This window comes from Molothrus ater, chromosome 25, assembly GCF_012460135.2.
Source record: "Molothrus ater isolate BHLD 08-10-18 breed brown headed cowbird chromosome 25, BPBGC_Mater_1.1, whole genome shotgun sequence".
Classification (NCBI taxonomy): Eukaryota; Metazoa; Chordata; class Aves; order Passeriformes; family Icteridae; genus Molothrus; species Molothrus ater.
In genome coordinates, this window is record NC_050502.2 from 405444 (window position 1) to 432716 (window position 27273).

Here is a 27273-nt window from a genome sequence, read left to right on the forward strand (position 1 = left end):
CGCCTCCTTTCCGGCCGTCGCAAAAGAGGCGTAAAAGCAGCGCCGCCCGGTGCGGGGAGCGGAGGTAGTGCTGGGGGTACTCTGGTGGCGGCAGCGGGGTCTGCGCGGGGCCCCGGCCGGGCGGGGGCTGAGGGCGCATGGGGGAGCGGGGAGGGCCCCGAGGTGGGGCCGGGCCGGGGTCCGGGGGGAGCCGGGGCGGCGCCGTGGGCGGGGGCGAAGCGCCGGCGGGGCCGGGGGTGCCCTGGGCCCCTCCCCGGCCGGGTGTGTGCCAGGCCCGGGGCGAGTCCCGAGGCAGCCGGGTCGGGCGTTTGTTTTGGAGAATGAGATGCTCCTAGGCTGTTTTTCCCCGGCTCGTCCCCTCAGGATGAGGGAAAAGCCCCGTTTAATGCACTGGGAGTCATTTTTCTGGTCATCCAGGGCAACGCCCACAGGGACCTCCGCGGTGACTAATTCTGGTCTCCTGGCCATTGTAGAGGTGCAGCTCGGCTTCCTCCCGAGCTTATCGAGACACAGCGACGGCCCTGCCACTTTCTCTTCTCCTCCCTCTGACGGGGTTGCCTGAGGTGGCTTTTCACTGCTGGAATTTGCCTTGCTGAGGGAGTGGAGAGTGGAGCTCAGATCACTTGTTCTTAGGCCAGTGATGACCTTTGATTTGCTCAGTTTTCTCTACCCGTGCAGTGCAGATGGCTTTAGAGCTCTCTGTCTTCTTCCTTTCTCGGCTTTATTTGCTGGCCTTCAACCGGGTTTTCTTTTTTTTCTTTTTTTTTTTTTCCTCATGGTTGTCTCCTACAGATAAACAGCAAACTCTTATTTTGAGTCTCCTTTCTGTGCTGCTTCTCTACTTCTTGTGGAGTTACATGTCCCTGGTCATCTGCTTCCAAGGGAGATGGAACATTGTGAGGGTTCTTGTTTGTGCTGAAAAAGTTGCTCCTGACCCTGTATTTTCTTTTCACAGCTGCTTCATGCTGTCTCTGGCCAGCTAAAGCTCTCCAGCTCCTGCATAATTTCTTGCATCTCTTGAAAGTTGAACAGACAATGAGCTGGGTTAAATTTAGAGAAGAAAAAAGCTATAGCAAAACTGAAATAAGGAACAGAAATCTGAAAAAAAATGTGCATAACTGTTTTTAAGTGGTTGTCCAGCATCACTGTGGAGACAAAGCTGCTCCAAACCAATTTAACTTAAGACTTTTCAGTCTTAGTGCAGTTTTTGGTGCTGTCAGTTGATAACCTGAATGGTGTCACCTGCTCTCCTGGGAGAGGTGTGAGGGGTCTGGCTGTGCCCCCAGTCTGTAACACAACTCACTGCTGGGGTTGGGAGTTTCTGCTGCTGCTGGAATTACAGCTGGTGGCTGCAGAGTTTTACTGCTGCATTTGGAGCACTTGTTTCTTGTCGTTCTGTCAGCAATTCTCCAAATAACTTTCAAAGGAGTAGTCCTATGAAATCATCTTGCTTTGCTGATGGCAATTGAAATGCTCTTTAGGGCAGCAACTGGGAACTTTTGATGTCCTAAAATCTCATTTGTGTGCTCAGGCGTGTCTTGCCCCTCTGTGTTGCAGGATCTTATGGTTCTCCAGCCCAGCTGCTGCCTGCCCAAGACAATTCCTCGGCCACCCAACCCATGAGTGGGCACCGGAGCCTCAAGAGGCGATGTGGGGAGTTGCATCTGGAGGGCCCCGCGGGCTGCGGCCACGGCCCCAGCGCTGCCTGCGTGCTCAGCAAGCTGGTGCAGCTGCCCACGCCGCCCCTGTCCAAGCACCAGCTCAAACGGTTAGAGGAGCACAAGTACCAGAGTGCCGGACGCTCCCTGCTTGAGCCCCTCATGCAGGGCTACTGGGAATGGTTAGTTGGAAGAGTTCCAGCCTGGATTGCCCCCAACCTGATCACCATCATCGGACTGTTAATAAATATATTTACAACTCTGCTATTAGTATGTTACTGCCCAACAGCTACAGAACAGGTGAGTTATGGACTCCTGGCACTCTTTCGTTTTGGTTGCTGTCACTGGTTTTGGATGGGTTGTCGCTTTGGGGAGAGCTGGTTCTTGCTGTTCAGCCCACAGTCCTTGTCACCTGTTCTCTGTAAATGTTTGTGCCTCTCTGTGATGCTGGCATGCAGAGAGAGCATGTGTGGATGCTGGAGTGAGCCAGCAGTTCCTGGGGCCAACGCACCCATATGGAGCAGGATCTGACACTGAAGCAGCCATGAGGGGCCTGCTGCACAAAGCTCAGCCCTGCCAGGAGCTGGAGCAGTGGCTCTGCAGCTGCCTGGCCTGCGTGGCAGGAGGAGTTGGTACCTGTTTACTTTCTGTGACCAGAGCAGGGCAACTCCCCCTCAGCTCAGGGATCAGAGTTGCCACACGAGCTGGGTGGGTTGGACATGCTGGGGCTGCACCAGAGCCAAGGCACTGAGCTCTAGAGTAGTGCCACTTAAGATATCAAAGCTGGTGTGACCAAACCCAGCTTAGTGAGCCACAGGGACACCTTCCTGGGCCCCACAGGTTCTGTGTCCTGGCAGCTCAGTCAGGACTTTGGCACAGCGTGGTGGAGATGTGTTCCTGAGCTGTGGCTGTGCTGTGAGAAGGCCAGATAAAAGTCAGTGGTTTTATTCTTTGTTCTGAATGCTCTAAAAGCGCCTCACTTGCCCTGAGCAGAACTGTTTTCACCTGATTTCAGGGATACAAAAGTCTTTTTGAGGCATTTCAACTTCCCTCTATCACCACTTACCTCATAAGGCACTTGAATAATCATTTTTGTGCACTGGAAGAGTTTTCACTTGAATGTTGAATCTTAAAAGCTGCTTTTATGTGTGTGCACTGAGAAAGGGAGTTATTTGGTGTAGAAATGTGTTACATACCACATGGCTGGGAATGTCTCAAGAGTTCCAGCTTTTAAAACACCTGAACTCCTTCCTAACCAAGTCTCCCAGCTGAGGTTGGGAATCCAGCAGGGCACAGTTTGTTCCCCACCAGTCTCCATAATCTCATGTAGTAATCAGCACTGCATCCCTGCTCCACGTATGACATGGGAAAGGGATGTTTGCCTCTCCTAGAAATCTGTTGAAATAGATTGTTTCACAATAATCTGTGGAATTTGGCAGGTGTAAAATAAACAGTGACTATTCAGTTTGAGCAGGGAATACTTGGAGCAGCTCCTTCCTTTTCCAGGCTGTGGCATTGTGGTGTGTGTTGGTTTAACTTGTGTTTACTTCTGAGCAGGGTTACGTGGGGGCTCAGACTCTGAAATCTGGTCTGATAGAGAGACTTCAGCTCTCAGGAACCCAGAGCTGGTTTGGGTCACTAAACCAGAGCAGAACTTAGAATTTGGAGAAGAGTTGTATCTTGGTTGGTAACTAAACTTCTGAAGTGCCCAGGAAGCTGCACTCAAAGCATCAGAAATTCAGTGTTAGCTGAAGGCTGCTGTATGAAAGCACTGTTTGGTGTTTAACAGTTTGAGAAGTACTTTGTGTGAGGTGAATGAGATTTTTTTTTCCTCACTTGAACTGAAAAATAACTTAGTGCTGAGGCAGCTTTGGCCTGATTTGATTTGCCACATGGCACAGCATGACCAGGGAGGTGCTTTTTAAGTGTCAAGGAGCTGTGTGGGGAAGAAAATGGGGCTCTGAAACTCCAGGAGCAGAATTTCTCCTCCTTCCCCCAAACCACTATTGATTTCTGATGTAAATTTTCTCCTCCTTGTAGCTCAGCCTTAGTTCTGCTTTTTTTTCAAGAGTGACTCCTCCCTTCCTGTTGCTGAAAGGTGCAGCCAGGGCAGTTGGCTGTCACTCAGGGCCTCGTGCAACCAGAGAGTAAAGGAGATGCAAATACTTCCTGCTTAGCTGGGAGGACCCAGCTAGAAAAGTGCTGACTGATGGAATGGTACCTGAGTTAAAAAAAAAAAAAGGAAAAATTACCTGGATAAGGAAAGAGCTGTGAAATCTTACTTGGATATAAATAGGTCTAACTGGAAACACCTACACTGCTCATGAAAGGAGCTTTTAAGAAAGGAGAGCCAGCAGATTGATTTTTAAGTTTATAGAGAAACCTTCAGGGTGATGCTATTTAACTTAAATGTGGCAGATAAAATCTGTACGTGAGGGATAAAAATGAGAGGGAGTTGTGTGGCATCAGAACCTTGGCTAAATGTGGTGCTCTGCTCTTGGGTGACACATTTCCCCTTTCTCACCTTGTGCTGTCTGTACAGACAGTACTGAAAGCACATCACAGCAGCAGCTTTTGGGGCAGAACGAACTGTTTTGGTAAATGGCAGGAGCAATGCAAATTGCTCCTAGAAGGAAATACATTTAAGTTGATGTGCTACAAATTAGTCATGGTTGTGTTGGCCAAAACCAACTGGACTTCAGGGCTTTATGAGAGGCAGGTCAGCTTGATTAAGCTGTATTTGGTTTTTCTTGGTGTGGTCTGTAAAATAAAGGTGCTTGTAAATGCTCACTTCTGTGGAGTGTGTCAAATGTGAAGATTACAAAATAGCCAATAATATCTGATTTATGGATGTGTAAATGGAGATGGAGTAATGGCAACTCCCTGGCTTTTGTGTTCTTAATGGTTTATGCTTCAGAAAGCATAAAAAAGCCTGGATTGTAATCTTTGCTCCAGCAGGGCTTTGACATTGTTTGTGTTTCTGTCAGAGTAGAAATCGTTTTCATGGATGTGACCATTAAAGGTTCTTAAATGTAGATTTGGCAAAGCTGCTGGTGCCTCGTACTGGAGGGGACGCTTGGTGGTGGAGGGGCTGTGCTGCAGAGCTCCAGAAATGTACTTGGACTCAAAGTCTGGGCACTGGTAGTGACACAGCTCTCAAATGGTGCTGGACTGGTGAAGATGAACACTGTTGAAGTGTTTGTGACAAAGTTGGGGGCTGAAAGTTCCCAAGTTTCTGAAATCACAATGACAACTTGCATATATTTAACGAGAACTTTGTTACGCACCGCTTTGCAAATGTAGTATTACAATTTTTCCAGCTGTACAGTGCAACTTCCTACTTCAGAGCAGGGGCTGTAGCTATTAATCTGTCACTGGTTTATTTACATTCCACATGTAACAACCATTCTGTCTGTCCTTGCAAGGACCAGATGCTGAAAGGTCCCTGGGTGAGGAGGACATATGTGCAAAGGGAAAACTGTTTTGTCAGGCTGTGGGACAGCTGCAGGCTTTCTCTTTCTTAAAGAGAATTTTATCTATTTTAAACCTTATTGTGATTGCCTTTCTCTCTTAGGCACCTCCCTGGGCATACATTGCTTGTGCTTGTGGCCTTTTCATCTACCAGTCCCTGGATGCTATAGATGGAAAACAAGCAAGAAGGACAAACAGCAGCACTCCGTTAGGAGAGCTTTTTGATCATGGCTGTGATTCATTGTCCACAGGTATTGTTGTCATTTTTAATTGAAGTAGGAGGATTAAATTGCTCTGTTTCAGGGATCAAATCTGCAATACAATAAAAAAAGCTTCTTTACTGAAGAAAGGACAACTGATAGTGTTGAATGTATCAATTTCAACCAAGAAAGTCACCTTTCTTTCCATAGAACAGTGCTCTGGATCAGCTGAATGTCTTCTCTTGTATTACATTGAAAACAAAACTAAGCATGTGACTAATTCAACCTGAGCCAGCACTTCTAGATGATGCTTTAGCAGAGTCTTGGTTCTAAGGTATTTTCTGTAAGAAATTGTCATAACACTCTGGCTATATTATTTCATATTGACTTGATACAGAGTGATACCAAGACAGGTCTAAGCCTAAGCAGTGGGACTCTACAAGTCAGAGTTTAGGATTCGAATCATCTAGGTAATTTCCTGGGTAGGTGGAGTTCATTGAGCCAGTCTGAAGTTTAACCCCATTGCAAAAAACTTGTAAAATCATAGAATATCTTGAGTTGGAAGGATCCCACAAGATGGAGTCCAACTCTTGATTGGATGTTTTGGGTTCCTTAAATTCTAAAGGTCTTGGGCTTTAAATTTTATGAATTCTTTATCAGAGTTGTATATGGAAAGGGTGGAGGGGAAAGCTTAGATATGTTACTCATCCTGAATGTATCCAGACCTTTGATTTTCTTAATGCCATCAGAGAAATTCAGAAGACAGGGAAAAATGTCTGGCAAACGCAGGAGAAAACCCCAAAACTTGTTGCAGGCTGCAGCTGCAGAAATTACTCAAGTCCCTTAATGACATTAGGCATCACAGGGAATAAAAATGTAGGAGACTTAGAAACCCTTAATATTGATGACTTCTAATAGCTGATATGGATTGAAATCTGTGTTGTGCTGCCTGTATATTTTTAAGTGGAAGCGTTAATCTCTTATGCCTGTGAAATAGCCATGCCAGGATAACCTTCCCACTGTCCCTCCTCTGGGCCCTGTTGTTAGCTTTGCTTCTGGTGAGGATGCTTACACACATCCACCCTTTTCACTCTGTGACTGATTTTCTCCTGCAGTCTTTGTGGTTTTGGGAACTTGTATTGCTGTGCAGCTGGGCACCAACCCTGACTGGATGTTCTTTTGTTGTTTTGCTGGGACGTTCATGTTTTACTGCGCGCACTGGCAGACGTACGTCTCGGGGACGCTGCGCTTTGGCATGTAAGTACCTGGCTGAGAGAAAGGGAAAGGCACCCTGTTCTCCTGAATTGCACCTTGTGTGGCCATAGTGCAACTTCTCAGAGCAGTAGCAAATTGTTTTTATCCACAGTGACACCCTTAGAGCTTTTGGCAGGTGTTGGATCTGTAATTAATAGTGAACGTCCCTTAGCTTGTGTTTGGAGTGGTAGAAATATAATTTTGGCCTGTTAGTTAATTAGAGCTTTTGTTGTGATGTAAAGCTAAATAAGTAATGGAAAGTACCTGCTGTTTTATCCTAAGACTGGAATGCTTTGGTCAGATGGTGGCAGTCTGGCTTTAGCATTCATTAAACTCTGTCTTGATACTGCTTGATTGTGATGTGCAGTTATTCGTTAATATTAACCATAACCCTTAAAATATACTGTAGTAATTGCCCTTGTGCCTCCAATTTAGAGTTCAGAATCCCTTTTAGTTAGTGCAGATCATGGTTCTGTCAATAAATGGAACCAAAATTGCAATACCAAGAAGGTCAGGAGCAGAAATCCTGTTTCCTGCTGGATGAGGCTGGGTGGGAGGTGCAACACAAGGGCTTGGTGAGCTGTGGGATTCTCTAACCTTAATAAGGAAATAGATGTATTCTATGTTGAGAATTTATTCTGTGTTCATGTTCACAGAGTAAACAAACACATTTCAAATAAATGTACTGGAGAAATTTTTTTTTTGCATCTGGAAACTGAAGTTTGCCCTTAGTTTGTGGGATTTTGAAACAATTCTAGAACAACTACATACAGATGTCTACTAGACTGTTATTTATGGTCTATAATTGCTAGTCTATAGGCTAAAACAGTATAAATGTGAATCTCTTGTATATGACAGCTTTTATTGGCAGGATACTGTTTCAATAATGCGGATGCTCTTGAGAAACTTATGTGTTTCTGCTCAAAAATTTAAGATGTTGGATCAGTTTTAAATGTGTATTAGAGGAAGAAAAGAAGAATATCTAGGCTTCTGTTCCAACTCTGGCTACACTAAAGCATATTGACTGAAACTATCCCATTCTGGTACTTAAATCTTTAAAATAAGACATGTGGCTCAAATACTTTCCTGTTTTAGGAGTCTCACTTGCGTGCTGTACCAGAAGTCTGAATGCTTTTAGCTTCCTTCAAACTTTACAGGGCCCTGATAATCAAAGATTTCTGGATATTGATCAAAGAACACAAAAGCCTGACCTTGACATCTGCTTGACTTTACAGATGGAAGTATCAGCCTCCCCAAACTGCTGCTGTGCTGCAGAGAAGTGTTTGGGTCAATGCTGGTGTTGACTGGGACATTACTTTGTGAGGAGTCTGTATTTTGGAGGCATTTTTCAGCAAATTTCATTTTTCTGCCTGGCCTTATAATAATATAAGAATATGGTGACCATTAATATGTAGCTAATTCATATAAGGCAATAAGCACCTAAATGTGTGTATCATTAATTTAGATAACACAGCACTGTGTAGTAAACATATTTGTTCCTTCTTTTGCCCTCTGTAACAAGGTTAATAGACTGTCATAAGCTGATGTTCATTTTAATGCCTAAACCATGAGACTATTTATCCAGTTAACAGATTCTCACTGACACTTTTTTATGAAGCTTTCATTTCACTAATCTAAAACTGAAAAATGGTATTTTATCAACTCTTTCAGATTCACTGCAGTACACACACTTAGGTATCCTTAATCCTGAATAAGTGGGCTCAGAGACAGCTGTTGAAAGGAGCCAAAAAGATCCTTGTGCACAGGAGCTTTTTCCTGTCTGTATCTCATGTTGTGACTCTCAGAGAGAGGGTGTGGTAGTGATGTTTTAGGGAATGTGACAGTGTTTTTGACTTGCCTGAATTCCGAAGCAGCAGGAAAGAGTAGACAGCTGGTTATCACTTACTCTATTTGTGGTATGTCCAAGAAATTGTATTTCAGTGCAGAGAGAGCTCGATAATGAAATGGCTTGGAGAAGAGCAGAGGGTGCTAAAGGGAGAGATTGTATTTCCCTCCTTCCACACAGGCCTAAACTGTTGGGTTATAGAATCAGCCTGTCTTGCTGGAAAAGTCCATCTTAAAAAAAAAACAGGGAAATTAGTGTGTCAGACAAAGTGTGTGCTCGTGGAACAGTGTGTGGTTTGTGTATGGGGAAGGGACTGCAGCTCCAGGAGCAGCTGAGGGAGCTGGGAAAGGGGCTGAGCCTGGAGAAACGGAGGCTCAGGGGGGACCTTCTGGCTCTGCACAACTCCTGACAGGAGGGGGCAGCCTGGACAGGGTCAGGCTCTGCTCCCAGGGATCAAAGGACAGGACGAGAGGAAATGGCCTCAAGCTGCACCAGGGAAGGGTCAGGTTGGACATCAGGAGGAATTTCTTCCTAGGGAGGGGTGGTCAGGCATTGGAAGGGGCTGCCCAGGGAGGTCTGGAGTCCCCATCCCTGCCCAAGGAACAACTGGATGTGGTGCTCAGGGCTGGTGACAAGGTGGGGATCAGTCAGGCTGGGCTTGATGATCCTGGAGGGCTTTTCCAACCTTAACAATTCCATGATTCTCTTTGGTGTCACTGTGCCAACCTTGGCAAGTCCCTGAAGCTGAGCAGAGCCTGTCAGATTGCAGGGCAAGATCAGTTCCCCTGAGGGAGGAGGAAATGGGATCCATTCTGTGAGGTTCCTACAGATTCTGCAGGTGGAGAAGAAAACTTTGTTCAGTTGGGCCCAATTACTGAATCCATCAGCTGTGTAGGTTCTTTGTCTTCTGCCTGACAGCTGTGGGGGATGTCCCTGTGCTACTCCAGGATTTAGAATAATCAGTTGAGTCAATAAAGTTCTATGATCTGTCTCCATCTTCAATTGATCACATAATTCCATTAATTATGATCCTGGCAACCACCACTCTTCAAAAAGCAATTGGTGTTGATTGAACAGCTCAAATAGCTAGAGGTCAGTATTGCTTAAAAATTCCCCAGCAGGAAGCAGGAAGTGTCTCAAGGCAAGTAGGGCAGGCTCCAGGAAAGTCACTGTAATAATATCAGCAGTGCAAAGGCAGCAGGGAGCAGCAGGGATAGAGTTAAATGCAGAAGTTTTAAGTAAAACACCTGATCTGGGAATGATCTTATGGAAAAACAGGAATACTCAGCACATTTGAAAAAGAGAAAGGGGATTTTGAATGGCAGAGAGACTTAGTATTGAAGCAGCCCAAATAATGACTTTGTTCTCCTGACCTGGTTTCCAGCCCAGGAACTGGTTTGTCTGGTTGTGGATTTGCTGTGCTGCAGCAGAGGATGAGCTGAGTCATGTATTGGGGCAGCTGTGCCATCACGGGGCTCCTCTGCTTTGGAAACAGAGAATTTTTTCCTGCATATCCCAAAAATCAAACTGCCAAGCTGCAATGGACTTCCGTGTGTCCTTGTGGAAGCAGATGAGAGGTGCTTCAGGAGCATGCTGCAGAAAACAGATCATTACGGAGTACAAATCCTGAAAGGATTTTTCCGATGTTATCTGGAGCCCAGGTGTGATCACCTGGTTCTTCCCTAATCCAGGGTTTTCTCACTTGGATTCAGTAGTGGTCCTGGTCCCTGCAGGAAGTGCAGGAGGAGAAGCAAGTGTGTGTAGGCTCAGGATGTTCCAGCTGCAAGGTCAGAGCACAGCCTGACTGCAGGGGCTGTCCCACATGCAGGGGCTATCTGTCCCTGTCAGAGCTGGATTCTGAAGCACAGCTCAGAATCACAGAACCATGGAATTGGTTTGAATGGGAAGGGACATTAAAGCTCATCCATTTCCACCCCCTGCCATGGGCTGGGACACCTTCCACTAGCCCAGGTTGCTCTAAGCCCTGTCCAACCTGGCCTTGGACACTTCCAGGCATGGGGCAGCCGCAGCTTCTCTGGGCATTCTGTGCCAGGGCCTCACCATCCTCACAGGGAAGAATTTCTTCTCAATATGCCATCCAACCCTGCCCTTTGGCAGTGGGAAGCCATTCCCCCTTGTCCAACCTGGATATACTCTTGAGAGACATGAGACACAAACTGCTCAGATAAAGTCCTGGTGCATTTGTTCATGATGGAAGTGCTGGAGGTGCTGAATCATATTGAAAAAACCCAGTGGGCACTGAACACTCAAGGGTCCATCCAGAGACATGAGGGCTGTACCATGGTCTCCAGCATTTCTTCTACAAGTTACTGCATTTTCTGGTTTATTACAACCTTTTTTAATGAAAATACCATAAGTTGTGATGGTAGGAATTATAGCTGTGTATATATGTGGGTAAATATAGACGCAATGAGATGGAAATTAGTTTCCAAGGAGGCTTCACAAAGGAATATCATAAATATGAGAGGAAGAATCAGTTTTTACCACCTTTCATATAACTGAAAAGTTAAACATGGTTACACTGCTGTTTGAATAATAATCCCCAGAGAAAGCAAAATAATTCAGGCTGCTGAACAAAACAGCCTTTCTTGATGAGAGTTGGAGAATTTGGGGAAACATTCTGATTCAGTGACTCTGGAGCAGCCGTCCAGGCCCAAGAGCCTGTGGGATAATGGGTTGGTTCACCTGAGTCCTATCACCACTGCTGCCACTAAGGTCCAAAGGAGAGGTGAGGAAATGGGGGATTTCAGAAAGCTAAGCCAACCTTCCTCTTCAGCCTCAGCAGAGGAGGAGTTGATGTTCTATCTTGCATAGACAACACACACCAAACACTGACATACAGGGATGGAAGCCTTCCAAGTCAGACTTTAGTACATTGAGTTCTTGCTCCTGGGAACAGCCTCAGCATCTCCACTCTGAGATAAGGCAATCATTCCTATGATTGTATAGCTTAAAACTTTCCAACACTTCTTGGAGAACTTTTATACCCAGGTTATTTACAGAGGAGAGTCTGAGGCTAAGTAGAGCCTCTGTTGATGTCAGGGGATGTTGGGGTCTCTGTACTTGCAAGCAGGATGTGTTGAAGTGTCTTTGTGGTGGGTGTGAAGTTTGGTGTTGGTAACCTGCACCTCCTGCTCCCTCAGTCACACTGGCAGCGTCACAGAAACTTGTGCAGCTGGTGAGGGCTCACAGAAAAGTTGGGGGGTGGTTTCCACATCCTCCTCCTCTTCCTCCCACAAGTCCTTCAACAGCATTTTCAGCCACAATCCCATTGGTCATGTGTGGACATGCTGCTCCTGATTGTTCTGATAAATTGTTGGAGTTCTCACTAGTCTGTGAAATAATGAACTGCAACATAACAAGCATATGGCTATTGCCTACCCATGCAACTCCTGTGTACCTCTGTGAGCAGCAGAAGGAAAAAAATTACATACTGGATGTGTATAATAACAAGGAAGGGGGCTTATTTTAAATTATTTTCCCTTAATTTTTAATATTATTTTTCCCTTAACATGAATTTCCTGATGCTGGAAATAATTCTAATTCATGTTCTCATTTTTTCTGTACAGTTTGCTTTATTCATGCTGTTGTATTTCATGGCATCCAAGTGAAACTGCTGGATTGCAATGAGTTAGGATAAAACTCTAATAACTTTATAACGAAGTGTTTGCACTTCTGGCATGTGACTCTCAGCCTTTCTTTCTCTTGTGTTCTGATGTTGAACATTCTTTTCTTGCTGCTGTGGTTCCCCTAAGAAAACAGTCCTTTGTCTCCTGTTCAGATTCCCAGTTCATTGCTCAGCCTTAGTAATCCCACTTGCACACTCAGTAGATATGGACAAGACAGATGGAAGAATCATCATTTTCCAGACCAGAGCATTAACTGGTAGTTGGATCCCTGTAAGTTTTCCAGCCCTATAACTTCTGTTTTCTGTTGAGGCAGGAGTGTTTTTCTTGTCTGCTGTGATTTGGGACTTTTTCATGGAGTTTTGTGTGTTGGGAGAAGAAGAGGAGGATGATTCATAAACCTCCACCGTAGTTTTACACAGCCTTAAAAAGCTGTATTAGATCAGCTGTGTTGCTAGAGATTGACTTGATTTCAGGGCCATCTCCAGTGTAAGTGTCTGTTTCCTGTTGTCATTGGCTCATTTTCTCAGGGCATTTCTCCATTTGAATTCAGTTTGGGTTCCCTGTTAGCACAGAAGGGACTGACTGCAGCTGTCTCTGAGCCCTGAGCCAGTGGTGGCTCTTGAATTGTCTAATGATTTGTTTAGTCAAACAGAGCATTTTAAGAATTGCCCATGGAATACACTCAATAAATTAGCACTGACAAGGGAATATTCTGGATGCAGCACTAATCCCCTGTGTGTTAATTGGCTCCAGACTCAGGAGCCTGACAGGGGTCCCAGCAGAGCAGGCCCAGGGATTGTCAGTGCCAGTATCTCCGTGGAGTGAAGCACATGCCAAGGTCAATGCCCCTTCTTAAACTTGCCACATGATGTTTTAAAGATGGATCCATGTCTGAATTACAAATATCACCTAAAATAACATAGGAAAAAAGGAATAGAAACTGCAGCTGTTGTGAAGCACCAAAGTAGCTGTGGGGTTTGGGCATGGGGCTTTGCCTTCCTGTATTCCCTAAAATACCAACTATTACCTCTCCTAGCTATTTACTGTGTTATGTACTGTGATAATTAAACTGAAAATGCTTATCAGGCTGAACTTCAGTGGCCCCTCTCCTCAGTCCTGGTGTCTGCATATCATCACTGCACCTGAGCCCTGCGGTGGGGCCACAATGACCTTTCTGTGCTGCCCATTTGAAATCTCTTGGCATGGTGGGTGTCTGTTCCAGCACACTCTGATAAGCACAGCCATAAACAGGAGCTGTGTTCTGGCTGACCCTGCTGCTGCTGCTGAGTTATTTTCTTTTTAAACTAGATGGTTTGATTTTTTAAATTTGATCCCATTTAAAAATCTTTTTGTTATGGTAAAATACAGATTTATGGCACTGTATTAGGAGAAAGGGTGGTTTCTGTGGCTCTGTTGGCTCCAGCATATTTTTTCATCCCTTTCTGTCAGGGGTGAGAAATAAATAGATACAGAATCGAGTGTGATTACCCCTGAGCAGGGGTCCAGAGCTCACTTCTTGGAGCATTATATGACAAGAAGCTGCATGAGGAGGGAGGTGAAGCTTCTTCCTTTTCCTCAGAGGTGTCAAACTGAAATACGATCTGCATTTCTGCTCCACTGAAACATGCAGGAGCATCTTCAGCTAAAGAATTCATATATTCAGTGTTGTTTGCAGACACAAGCATGAGGTCAGGAGATGAGAGTTGTGGACTGTGCTTGGTTATGGGTTTTATTCACCATGACTCAGATCAAAGAATATCATTTATTCCCTCATGCACACACAGAATGATTGTTTTTTCTCATGTGTTGGAGTGATACAGTAGAACTGTAAACTGCAGAAGTTCTGAATGAAGATTTAAATGTGTAAAATACTATGTGGGTTAGAATGGTTTTATTAATTCATTAATACTCCTGGGTTTTGTGATTGTTAATCCCTACCCTGAATTGCCCTTTGAATCATCCTGATCCTGGATTTTGTCCTTCAGCCTGACTGAAGCTGTTTAATGGTTCCTTCCCCTTCAGAGGAGTGCTCAGGACAGTGCTCTGAACTGTTTCTCTCCCTCACATGTAGATTTGATGTGACAGAGTCCATGCTCTGCACAGTGGCCATCCAGCTCCTCACGGCCACGCTGGGGCCCTCGTTCTGGAATTCCACGGTAAAGCCCTCGCTGGGCAGCGCCTGCACTGCGCAGGGCAGCACCTTTGTCATGCACTGCTCTGTCAAAGCAGCTTCTACAGCGTGTTCATCTTTCACACAAGGAGGAAAAATATTTGAATGAGTAGGAAAAATTTGATTTAACTGGAAACAAATTTTTTTGAAAGCATCTCATTTTATTTAAAACCAAAGCAAAACCTGCCTGTTCAACAAAAGTTTGATTTAAACTTTTCTTTTTATCATGGTTTTGGCTTCACCTAAAAGCCAAGCAGGGCTGTGGAAGCAGCTCTTAAGTGTGGGTGTAGAATGTTGTTGGAACTACTTTTTAAAACTTATTTTGTTGCTGCCATTTCAATACCTTTCCACCAAAAAAAGGAGAATTTCTTGGCTCTTTCAGGGAACTGTGTCTTGTGTAATAACTTAAAAAGTTTGGGTAAAAATGTCTGGTTTAAGCTGTGCAGCTTGATCCCTGTGCTTGTAGCTTCATGAAGAAGTAACTTCCTTTCCAGCTTGTCTTTATTTTTAAAATGCTTTTCCTTATGCGTGTGCTAAATAAGTCCTTCTCCCCTCTAGTTTGCTAGCATTAAAGACTTTCTCTTCCTTATTTCACCTCTTTTTTCACCTCTTTTTCTCCTTTGCTGTTTTTTTTTTTTGCTTATACGTTGTATGTGGGTGAGGTCCCCTCCCAATAAAATGTTATCATTAAAAGTGGATTCCTTGAAATATATCATAGATTATGATTATTGTTGATACATTTTTAGTCTGGACTTTTCCTTAAATATTTGAGGATATAAGAATTGGTTTTTGATCTCTTTCTTAGAACTGCATCAGATGTTAAACAAAAGTGAGGTTATTTTTTTGATGGTTGGTTTGCACAGCCTTTGTTCAACCTGTGTGGATGCTAATTATTTTCTAATAGTTCTTTTGGTTTTTTTTTCATGTAGTAACTCAGCAAAATCTCTGCTTCCAGGAGGTTATTTAGGAAGGTGAATTACTGGCTCTGCTTTAGATGCAGCACCATCAGCAATCTGGTAAATCTTGATGTGTCTTCAGCTGATCTTGAGAGCTGGGTGGCTCTACAGGGAGTCAGGTGACAGCAGTAACTTAATTTTTAAAATACTTTGTTCATAATCTTTGAAAGGCTGGAAATAGTGTCAGGAAGTGGTAATTTAGCAAGTAGTAATGCAAAGGAAGGGAGAGGTTAAATCAAGATTTTAGCCTGTAATATCAACTGACCAAGGAGTCGCTTAGGGCAGAAAAAATTATAAAATCACATCGTTCTGAAACACTCAGAGAATCTGAGTGTCTGAAATCATTCCCTGGTGTGATGGTTGTGGGGTGGAAATAACTCTGATTGGGTGATGAAAGGAAATTGTTTGAACTGGAGTAGGACAATTTACCATGGGGTGGAAGAGAGAGGACCTGGAGCTGCTGAAGATGTCCATCTGCAGCCCCCTGCAAAGGAGGCCTTTGCCATTCCAGGAGATGCTGGTGATGCTGGTTTTACAGCCAGCTGGGGAGTAGGCTGTGAGGGCATGGGCCAGGCAGGGCATTTTCACAGGATCCCAGACTGGTTTGGTTTAGAGGGTCCTTAAAGCTCATCCCATCCCACCCTGCCATGGGCAGGGACACCTTCCACTAGCCCAGGCTGCTCCAAGCCCTGTCCAACCTGGCCTTGGACACTGCCAGGCATGGGGCAGCCACAGCTTCTCTGGGCAGCCTGGGCCAGGGCCTCACCACCTGCTCAAGGAGGAACTTCTTCCCAATGTCTCATCTGTCCCTGCCCTCTGGAACTGGGAAAGCACTTCCCCCTTTTCCTGTCCCTCAGGCTCCTGTCACTGGCTCCTGAGACAGAACCCCAGGTGTTGCCTTTGACAGGTCTCCTCACACACTTATTTTAACCCAGTTTTAGGCACTGAGTTACAGGATAGACTTTTAAATCTATTTAAATTCTTTCATGAGTAATTTCAGATGCCTTCTGGCATCTTTAGTTTTAGTCTTAACTCATAACTAAAGATGCTGCTGCTTCCAAGTGGTTTACTCAGACACACCAAGCTTCACTGACTTATTTACACACTCAGATGTCAGGCAGAACAGATTTTTAGGTCAGTATTGCACATCTCAGATGGGTAAGCTACAGAAAATGTGTATTCATACTCTGGCTGTTTCATGTGACAAACATTTGTACTGAAAAAATATAAGAATATAATCTTGTCTTGAAAATTATACAGGAGCTGGGACAGTATAAAGTGAGTAGCTTCAAATTCTTGCAGCACAGCTAAACCTTGTACTTGGCTGGACAGGAAAGTTTTATGTTCACCAAGGAGGGGAAAATATCTTAAATTGTTAATGAAGTTTACTTATCCCTGTAACCAATGGGAAATTAATTAGAATAACCTGAAGGCCTAAAAAGCTGGAAAATAAACATATTTTGGGAATCAAAATAGGTTTAGTCCATTATTCCCCACATTCACACTTGAAGTGCCAGTGTTTCAGCCCTGCCTCCCTCTCCCTGCAGCTCTGCAGTGTCACCCAGCAGTTCTTGTACTGATGGAATGTGACTTTGGTTTGGAACATTTTGCCTTGGTGATTTTTCAAAGACCAGAATTGGGCTGTTTTAATACAGTTTAGCACAACAATATAGAGGAATTGCAAATAAAGGTCTTGAGGATGGTTCAATCTGGAGACTGCTCATCATTTTATAAAAAACAACATGTTAAAATAATAATGTTCCTAACAATATTTGGTTACAGAAGTGATTAGAGGGATGGAAACCTCCTAAGAGGAAAGGATGAGGGAGCTAGGGATGTTCAACCTGTAAAAGGGAAGAATCCAGGGAGACCTTTGAGCCTTTTCTTGTGCCTGAAGAGCTGGAAAGGCACTTTGGACAAGGGATGGAGTGCCAGGACAAGGCAGAATGGTTTCAAACTGCCAGAGAGCAAGGATAAATGGGATAGTGGGAAGGAATTCCTCCCTGTGAGCGTGGTGAGACCCTGGCCCAGGGTGCCCAGAGCAGCTGTGGCTGCTCCATCCCTGAAAGTGTCTGAGGCCAGGCTGGACAGGGCTTGGAGCAGCCTGGGATGGTGGAAGGCGTCCCTCCCTGCCCATGGCAGGGGGTAGAATGGGATGAGCTTTGAGGTTCCTTCTAACTCAAACCATGCTGGGGGTTCTCTGGATCTTCTCTTATGTGGGAAGACTGTACAGCTTTGAAGACAGGCAAATAATCTGCATTTCAATTTGTCACAACAGGGAAAGGAGGATCAATAGAGGAAAACACTGCAGTGTGTGCAGGAGAATCCATGGATGGCAGTGTCGCCACAGGAATTGCAGCTGCCCCTGGAAACTCTGCAGGAATTTTCCTGTCTTGTGAATTTAGGCAGATAGGGAGTGAGGGTTGAAATGTGCATTTAAAAACTCACAACTTCTATGTTTCTCTGACTTCATTTGAATTAAATCCTTGGGTGTTTTGGTTTTTAGGCTGTGGTTACCCCCACTGCAGTGCTGACATTGCCTGACCCTGTCCCTGATTTCTACAGTGCTGCTGGTTATTATTCTTCCCTAACATCACTTTGCTGCAGAATCAGTACTTCTCAGCATTATTGTGAGTGTTCTCCCCAACCTTGCCACTGGATGTTCTGTCTGGGCATTTTAGTTTGTCAGATATTGAGTCTGGGCTCTTTGCTCTGTTTTCAGCATCAGCTCTTTGTTCTTGTTCTTTGCCTGGATGTTCCTGCTGATCTTAAACCTCAATGCAGGGTCTTCTGTTTATTTTATAGAGATGAAAAAGCCCCTGGTTTATTTGAAGAAGAGATTTTTGGAACTTGATTCTTTGTGTCCTCTGAACTTGTACAATAACTTTCCGTCCATCTGTTGTAGTGTGGGAATGTCTTGGGAAAAGGGTTTGTTTCATTTTCTTCATTTCGTGGGCCTTAATGATCTTCCACACAATGTGCACAGAGTCAGGGCAGTGCTGACATGACTCAGTTGTCAGGAAACATCAGGCAGCAAAGCTGTCAGGTTGGGGGGAAGTGTGGCTCCAGTGGTGCCTGAAAATAACCCACATAATAAAAATATCCCAGTTCAGAGGCTTTAAGAACCTCTTGCAGAATTCATGCTGCTTGCTCTTCCCATTTGTTTTTTCGTAGGATTTCCACTGTAGTATTTAAATGAGTAAATAAATACAAACACAAGTTGAAAATAGAATCTTTGAACTGGCTGATTTTCTTCTTGCTTTGAAATGGTTTTGCTTTCTTACAGCTCTGTGTGTGGTACCTGCTTCTATGTAATTAAATGTGATTATAGTAATTAAATGAGGCAGTCTGGAGGAACAAAGGCCTTTCCCTATTTTCTGCCTTTTTTCCCTTATTTTTTTACTATAATTTAACACATGATCCATTGCTCCAAAATTATGTTTTCTCTAATGTTTACCATGGGAGAGTCACTTGAATATGCAATGGAACTTGATGTAGAATAAAATACAGTACTAATGATGTCATACCTAAGCAGGAACATTATCACCCTGCTTTGTGAATAAATTCCTCATCCACTAAAGCAAGTTGGATGTATTTTCCCTCAAAAAGAAAGGGATTGTTCAGATTCCCTCTGTAGAAACCTCCCTTGTGGGGCCCCCTGATAGGGAGACCCCTAAAAAGTTCTGTGCTAGGAATGAGTCACAGATGGAATGCTTGGCTTTTTGGCCTTCAGGTTGTTGTTTATTTTTCTCTTATCAGAAGTTCTGCATGCTGTCTGCATCTCAGACTTAGCATACAAAGAGAAGGCACCAAAAGGCACAAGACACACAGATTCAAGGTCTTTTAAAGCTATTTTGTCCAATTAACTCTTAGAATGTACTTTATTTCAACCTTTCTACCAATAACTAATTATTTTTCTGTCTATGCAACATCTGCGTTGTGGTTTTTTTTAACCAATCACTCTGTACTGCCAACACTGTAGAAAATGGAGTAGATGAAGAGCAAGAAGGCGATCAGACAATGCCCAAAATCTTCTATCTTGTCTCCTATCCACCTCCATACTAAAAACCTAAAGCTCTTAAGTTTTTCACCCTGTGATAAACTCTACTACTATCTATTTCACACTATTACACACTCATAGATTCCAATTAATCCCAAAGTCTTGGAAGCTTTCTCCAAGGTTAAAAGGACAAAGGTTGAAAGCAGTGTTTTCCTGAGGATCAGAACATCTCAGGACAGGCAGAGAAATATTCCCTGTGCCCTGGGTTCCAACATCCCTCCCAGTGGAGCAAGTGCTTTCCTGCAGCCCTGCTTTTGCCTTCCCATTTATTGGGTAAGTTCCCAGCTCTAGCAGAGTTTAAAAGCATTATGGTGACCTAGGCAATTTATGGATTTTTTTGATTGCTAGCTCATTTTACCTGGATACAATGCATAAATTGAAGTTAATAATTTAGGTGTAAGAATGTCCTCTGGATCACCTGATGTGTTAATGTTTTCCAGGCAGTGTGGATATTGCTTTGTTCACGTCTGTCTTGACAAAACCATTGTTGCTTTGGTTTAAAATGGCATTCTTTCACTTCTTTTTCATTTTAGGGAGCTGTTTAGGACTTTTATGAAGGCTGGTAGCAATCCACTTGTCTGTCATTTCCATTTATTCCTCCCCTCTCTGGAGCTGCCAAGTCCCACTGGCTCAGTGCCGGTTGTGTGGCTGAGCAGACCTTCCCTGCCGCCTCCTCAGGGCTCCCAGCACCCCCGAGGTCACAAAAAAACACCAGGAAAGCTGATGGGCTGGGAATTGGGACAGGAATTTCTTCTTTTTTGGTTGGACTGTTTTAGCCAAGCCAATGTCCTGACCCTACTGATGGCAGGAAAGAAAGTGGGGCTGAGCAGGTGTTTTTGGGGGAAGAAAGTGGTTGGATTTTAAGGAACTTGGGATGACTGCTGCATGTAGCAGCATCATAGCTGCATGTGGTTCATGCTGTGGTTGCACAGTTATCTTGAATTCACGTTAAACCCAGAGAGGAACAATGTGCCCCTTTTCACACTTGGTGCTTCCAGATGTTTGTTGCCTTCTGTGGTCCAGCTTTGAGGAGCTGCCTGTGGATGTCTGGATTTTTAGATTTCTGTCCAGAGGCCACTTGACATCCTGCAAAAAAAAATTCACTGAATAATTCCAACATCAGGCATGTGCTTTACTGATATCAAGCTTATCATTTTAAGTCATCTGACAGTGGTTTTAATGAGCATGGGTTGTTCCCAGGCCATTTTCCTCCTTGGGATTAAGAATTTATGCTTTCTTTAGGTGATAGTTTGGTGTTTAGTTTCTCCTCAGTAGGTCTTAATGCTTTTGTCTTCTGTTTTAAGGAGCCATTTGGTATTAAAAATACAGAATATTAAGGTGGAACGGAAGTTAAAACTCATATTTGTTCTACAGTAGGAGATTCTCACTGTAAGCCAGGGGCAAGTTTTTAACAAATATCCTTGGCTGCCTGATACTGTTTCTGTTTGAGTTGGAAGGGCAGAGCCCTGGGCAGGGCAGTAAAGGTTGTGCCATGGCTGTGTAAAGATAAAACTGTTTCCCTAACCTCAATCCAGACACTGCTCCCCGTGTATTTGTTGGGCTCTCAGTCTTGTGCAAAGGTTTGTCTGGCAGAATAACTTGGTTTTCCATACATGACTTTACTTTATTGTGCACAAGATTTCTGCTGCCAAAAGAAACCTGGTTTCCTATCCCAGGAAAGCTGTAAGTTACCTCCATGACTTATTAGTCACTGTTCCTGTGAACTTTCTCAGTTTCTTTCTGTTCTTTAGGAGATTGACAGAAGTAGTGAAATGGGCTAAAACACATTCCTGCACTCCTGGAATGGAGTTGCTCCAGTCCTTCCTTGGCTGGACACACTGAGAACACATTTCCATGCTGACTCCAAGGGCTGGGAGGAAGTAATTTGCATTAAATCAGTTGGTTTGTGTATCTCTGCTGAGCATTTTTATTTTTTTTTCTTGCAAGGTATCTCAATGGCTCTATTTGTTTGTATCAGGACTGAAACCTGAGATATTTTAGAACATTCTTTCCTCAGTGGAAGTCAGTTTTTTCCCCAGCCTTGCAGGGTGATCGCCTTGCAGGATTGTTATTGGGCAAATTGAATATAGGAGGGCTCCAAAGGTTGCTTCCTGGATGTTCCATCTCCAGGTTTGTGTAGTGGAAAGCAAATTGGCAAAGCAGTCATGGAATGGAGTGGGGTGGGAAGGACCTTAAAACTCATCTTATTCCAACCCCTGCCATGGAGATATCCACCATGGGATTTAGGTGCAGCCTTGGAATGATTCCTTATGCATGTGGCTCTGCTGCTGACCAGACTGGAGATCCTCAAATGAGAGGATCCACTCCCAAACTGAAACAAAGTCTATGGAGAAACCCTGAGCTGATACTAAAATCAATTCCATGGTCTTGTAGCTCATTTAAGGCAGACAGAGGAAAGCCCAGCCCATAATGCTTCTTCCCTGTGCAGGTGATATCAGCAGGGTTTTGTCACAGCAAAGCTTGTGTGTGCAGGAAGGGATTTGGAGTCTTTTAGGTAGAACTATCTAATTGGAATATGGATAACTATCTAATTGGAAATATGGATAAGCCAGAAATGTTTCAAACTGACTTGAAGGATTATTTTTGATGTAGCACTTCAGGGCAAGATACTCTTATGTGGCTATAATATGTATGTTATATATAACCTACATCTATATGCATATATATAGATGTATAGAATGTGTGTCCCTATTTATAACATATATAGTGTATATACACCCCATATATATATATATATATATATATATCTCACACCAGCAAGTCCATCCTCTTCATTTCACTTGTATTTTTATATACTCCTATTTCTGGCATTCATTTGTACACCCATTTTCCCCTCTTTCTACCTCCAAGACTTTTATATGCTCCTTAAAATAAAGCCATAAATTTTCTGTTTTCTCCCATTCTTCCTGCAGCACATCCTAGCTCTGCTGGAACCAGAAGTGGTTTCTCTTCTTGCTGCTACTGCACCATTTCCATCAACCCTTTAGGGATTTGTGTTTCTTTTCAAAGCTTGATGCTTTTCAGAGGATATTCATATTAAAAGAGGGTAGGGAATATAATAGGGGTTAAAAATACATTTTTAGAATTTTATCATCTCTACTAAATTCTTTTTTTTTTGGTGGACAAGGTTAAAACTGAATATTTATTTCTGCAGCTGCCACTGGGCAGTGAAGAGTTCCAATATTTCTGGTTGATAAAATGGATTTCTGTTATTGCACTGTGAAGTAAAACAAAATTATAGTACAACTTTGCTCTTAGTTTGAACAATAAAGCTAAATACATTTGTGCCTTCTAAATTATTGGTGAGTTTTTCCTCTTTTCCTCAGCCTTTATACTGTGCATGACAGAGCTGTGCTGCTGAGCTTGCAAATAACTGACTTGAAATTGCTTTGAATAATTTTGCTTTTTTTTTTGGCTTTTTATACCTAATCAGAATTGATGTGACTGAAGTACAAATCTTCATAATAATCATGCATTTACTGGCAGTGATTGGAGGACCACCTTTTTGGCAATCTCTGGTAATTTTGCTTGTGTTCTTATTTTATCCTTTTTAATAATCCAGTGATCACTGAAGGACTGCTGCACATCTTGAGACAGTTTCACTTCTGCAGGAAGGTTTCACTTTTCCTTATAAATGGAAACAGATTTTTGAATTCAGATCCCATGGAATTAACTGTGGGTTCTGTCTGTACCAGAGTCATTAAAACAAGGTTATTTTATACCCTGTGCGTGCTGGTAAAAAGCTATCAGACATTGCATGAACTTAAACCTTTGGTGAAATCCTGGCCAAAACCTGAATGAATTTCATGCAAGAAACAGTGGAGGAATATTAAACTGGGATGAAGATTTGGGGGAACTCTTGGAGAGCAGTTGGGAGCCATCTGTAGATAATTAGGCCTGAATGTGGCTGATGACTCTTGATTTGTGTAAGGGGACAACCCCCACTTGTCAGGTTTTTCCTTTTAAACTAAGATGATCCTGATTACATGAGCTGCTGGCACAGCCTGGCTGCAGAACTTTTATTTATATCTATGTCTATGTATTTTTCTATATATAATATAGATATGTTGATATAGGCTTCCCAGGCCATGTCAGCTGACAGCTTAATTATAATTATAATAATAGTAATACAATAGTAAGTATTACTGAAGCCACATTGAGCTGTCAAAATGGCATTGTCCACAGAAAAGCATGTGTGTGCATACATAAATTAAATAAGTTTACTGGAAATAAAATCCAAAGCATTGATTTCCTGAAAGGTTTTCCTAGTTTTCCGTCCTGGATATTGATCTTCCCTCTGTATTTGGTAAATGCAATTCTTAAGGAGAAAGAAATCTTGATTTCAGTAACACCAAGAGATGGTCAGAAGTCCCTGAAAAGCTTCAGCCCAAGTGGATGAATTTCTAATGTGCTCTGTGTATTGGGCACAGTGAACCCACAGTATGTGGAAGGGATCCCAAATCGTGGCCATCCTGATTTTGCTGCTTATGCTTTCAGGTTTAAAACCCTAAAGGCCTTAATTAATTCTATAAACTGCAAAGGAAATACTATCTATAGGGAATGAGGGTGGGAAGGATTGATTAAAGAATAAAAATAAGGCTACATGTAACCTTATTGGTGCCATTAATATCTAGAAATATTAATGTGGCCAATATCCCGATGCAGCTATAATTTAATATTCTGTGTTATCAAGAGAATTTGTCAATTCCTGTTCTCAGTTTCCTTAAAAAAAAAAAAAAAGTGTGTGGGGGGGAGAGGATGCTGCTACAGCAACCTCTGGCATAGTTCAGTAATGTTTGTGTGAGCTTAGAAATGGATCCCTTGTTATTAAATTGCTTAAATAACTCCAAAATGGCCTTTTAAATAACCCTTTTCAGCAAAATCTTGAAATCTATCAGAAGTTCTGGGTTGGAGCAGCATTTGCCTAAGGCAGCTCCCAAAAATATTAAACTATTTTGGTTAGTTTAACAGAGCATTTCTCCAGAGAACAACATTAATCAGGTCTCCCATGACAATCCTGTTTAATTCAATGAGTGAGATTTTGTGTTCATTTAGAGATAAATCTTACTTACTGCTTGCAGAGCAAAATAAATCACACAAGCCCTTCTCACCCAGCCCTCTCTAATCCTTTAATACTTGATGTGACTGCAAAGTTGGTGGTTTGGTATTTTCTGTTTGCTTCTGTTTGGGGGAAATGGGGAGTAGATGTGGTTGTGTACTCAAACATTCCACTTTTCATGGGAAAAGCAAAACACTCTGAACAGGCAAAATGCAGAGTTGTGAATTTTGGAAATTGTTGCTTTAATTACCTTTCTTTTATTCCATGAAACTGTGTGTGCCTGTCTTGGCTCCCTCCTTTCTGGCAGTGTAAATTCTCTTCAAAGCCTGTTAAATGCTGCTCCCCATGCTCCTGGAGCTGGGTAATTCCTGTGGGATGCTGAGTATGGCTCAGCTTGGATCATTTGGGACATGTGAGTAAAGCAAGGAAGCTTAGGGTAACTCCTTTAATAGATTGTATATTTGGAGTTGATTTTCCTGCTTGAAGCAAGAAAAGTGATGCAATTGTTGGAGTTTTCTCCTCTAGGGTCTGGAATATGAAAAAGCACAAACACTTTGGGAATATGAAGCTGGAATTCAGCCCTCTGGAAGTTGTTCCTTGGGCAGATGTCACTGCAGTTTATCGGGACAGCTCCAAACTCCAGCTGGGCTCCAGCCCTGTGAGAGGGACTCCAGGCTCTGAGTTGCCCAGCTGGCTGTGGTGTTTGTGGGATTGGTGACAGGAGGAGTTCCTGGAGGAAGCGAGACTCTTACATGCTCCCTCCCTGCTGCTTCCATGAGCCCTTAGCTGGGCTCTCCTCTGGCCTATTCCCTCATAATTTTATTTTTTAAATCCCAATTCATTCTGCACAAAACTGATGAAATGTACTCTGGAATCCTGGGAGTAATTTTCTGGCAAAGTATTCCAGACTTGCTTTAATGCTGGCTCTGGCAGCCGCTCCCGACTCCATCCGTTGCCTGCTGCCACTTGGTTACTGCCATGCCTGGGCTTTTCCCAAACCAAATCTGGAATCATGGAATGGTTTGGTTTGGAATGGACCTTAAAGCTCATTCAGTCCCACCCCCTTCCATGGGCAGAGACACCTTCCACTAGACCAGGTTGCTCCAAGCCCTGTCCAGCCTGGAATGCTTCTTTCCCAGGGTTTACCTGGATTCTGCAGCTCTCTGGGCACTGCAGCTTTCCATCTGTGATCAGTCTCAGAGGGTTTAAAAGCGAAAAGTCTTTTACATTTGCCTGTAAAAGATGTGACTAGTGATGCTTCCCTGCATTGCTGACATGATTTTGGGAAGTTCTGCCTGCATGTGGCTTTGGGTGAAGGCCCTGGAATCACCAGGAAGGGCAGAATAATTGCAGGAACTATAGTGATACATGGAATACCAGGCAGGGAAGCCTTGCAACTGTCTTCCAGTGTCCTCTGAGTTAAAATTCAGGGGCTGCGGTGCCACTTTGTAGGAACATTTCCCTCTCTCCCTCCAGTCAGAGGGAAAAAATAAAAGTAATCTGATATTTTTGTGATTTTGCTGCTTCCCACTTTTGGCTTTGTTGATCCCATTTTGTACACAGAGAAATTCAGCAGGTGCTGACTTTTTAATCCACTCCTGGCTTTCCTCTGCCAAATTTCTGTGGCTGTTTCTCAATATTTTTTTTCTTCAGACATGTTTTGCAGTGATGCAGCTGCTGTGGAGGCCAAAGGGAGGGTGTTAAGAACCTAAAATTGGTCAAACTGGGTGTTAGAACAGTGTGGCCTTATCTTCTCCTTCCCTGAGTGTCCTTCTCCAGTGTTGGAGTGGTAGCTGGGAGTTCACGGGATGTTTTTCCCAGCCAATTCCCTTTGTCTTGGGGAAATGTCAACCTTAATGTCTTTTGACTCCTGTAATGGAGTTTGACTCCTGTAATGGAGTTTGCTACTGTTTCCTTCTGCTTGTAAAAGTCAATCCACCCCGTTCTTTAAATACCAAAGTTCTGAGGCAGAGGCCAGCACAGGTACCTGCTTTTAGAAGAGCTTGAGGAGTCCTGAGCCTCCTGACATTAATGATTACAAGTAGTGCTCCAGTCTGGCAATTCAAGCCTTCTCTTTACTTGTCTTTATTCTTTCTGTACAATCTTGTAGGAAATGCCTTTTTTTTTTTTTTGCCTTAACAGGGTAGCCTTAGCAAGAGAGAAATATATTTGAGTGTCATGAAACTGGGTGGGGTTTGGGGAGTGGGCTGAACAAGGCATGAAGGGTTAAAGCTCCTCTATGCCCTTGAAAGATAAAGAGATTGAGTTGTTGAATGGAATAGAAAACTTAGGATCTTCAAGAACAATCTTCAAGCTCTAGTAGGGTTTGGACAGCGCTCTCAGGCATAGGGTTGGATGGTTGGACTGTCTGTGTAGGAACAGGGGTTGGGCTGGATGCTCCTGATGGGTCCCTTCCAGCTCATAATATTTCATTGTTTACCTGCTGAAAGCTCCTCTGAGAGTGTAATTAAAGAAAAGGAGAAGCAATCTGACCTCCTTTGGTCTTCTGTTCCTGGCTGGACTCATTGGGGAGCCAAGCATTTATTCAGTTGAGTGCCATGACTTCAGTTCCTGAATAAAGAGCTTTTAGTAGTTGAATAGATACAGTTGGGAGGTTTTGGGAAGTTATCTCTAAATACTTGCTCCCATAACATATTTCCTGTGGTTTACTTTGGACTATTCTTCATTTCTAGTTTTTCCTGTTCTGCGTGAAACGTGACTGTTAAAAAACGAAGGAAACTTTCGAAACTGCCTGTGCTTGTTCTCCCCTTCTTTAGCAACCTCATCCTTCCTCTCCTGGGTCACTGGCTCTGATCTGACTTGTCTGATCTCTTTGCTTGCCTTGCCTTGCACAAAAGTTTGGATCCAGTGCTTGATAGGGTTTATCTGACCATTCCCAAGTGGCTCTTCTTCTGCCCAGTTGATCTT

The 27273-nt window shown here is 43.4% G+C and overlaps 1 protein-coding gene across 2 annotated transcripts in view; it reads left to right on the plus strand.

Annotated features, from left to right (window-relative positions):
• The first annotated feature begins 30 nt into the window (after positions 1–30).
• The window catches only part of CEPT1 (choline/ethanolamine phosphotransferase 1), a 32424-nt gene continuing 5181 nt past the window's right edge, over positions 31–27273 (plus strand). The window contains exons 1-5 of one of the 2 annotated variants that reach the window (XM_036398298.2): positions 31–64; positions 1558–1958; positions 5233–5380; positions 6445–6586; positions 14151–14235. In XM_036398298.2, the coding sequence (XP_036254191.1) occupies positions 1620–1958; positions 5233–5380; positions 6445–6586; positions 14151–14235 (714 nt within the window). In that variant the 5' untranslated portion in view covers positions 31–64; positions 1558–1619. Of the gene's footprint in view, positions 65–1557; positions 1959–5232; positions 5381–6444; positions 6587–14150; positions 14236–22719; positions 22805–27273 lie in introns of those variants that run through there. The other variant, XM_036398297.2, reaches the window with a different exon arrangement.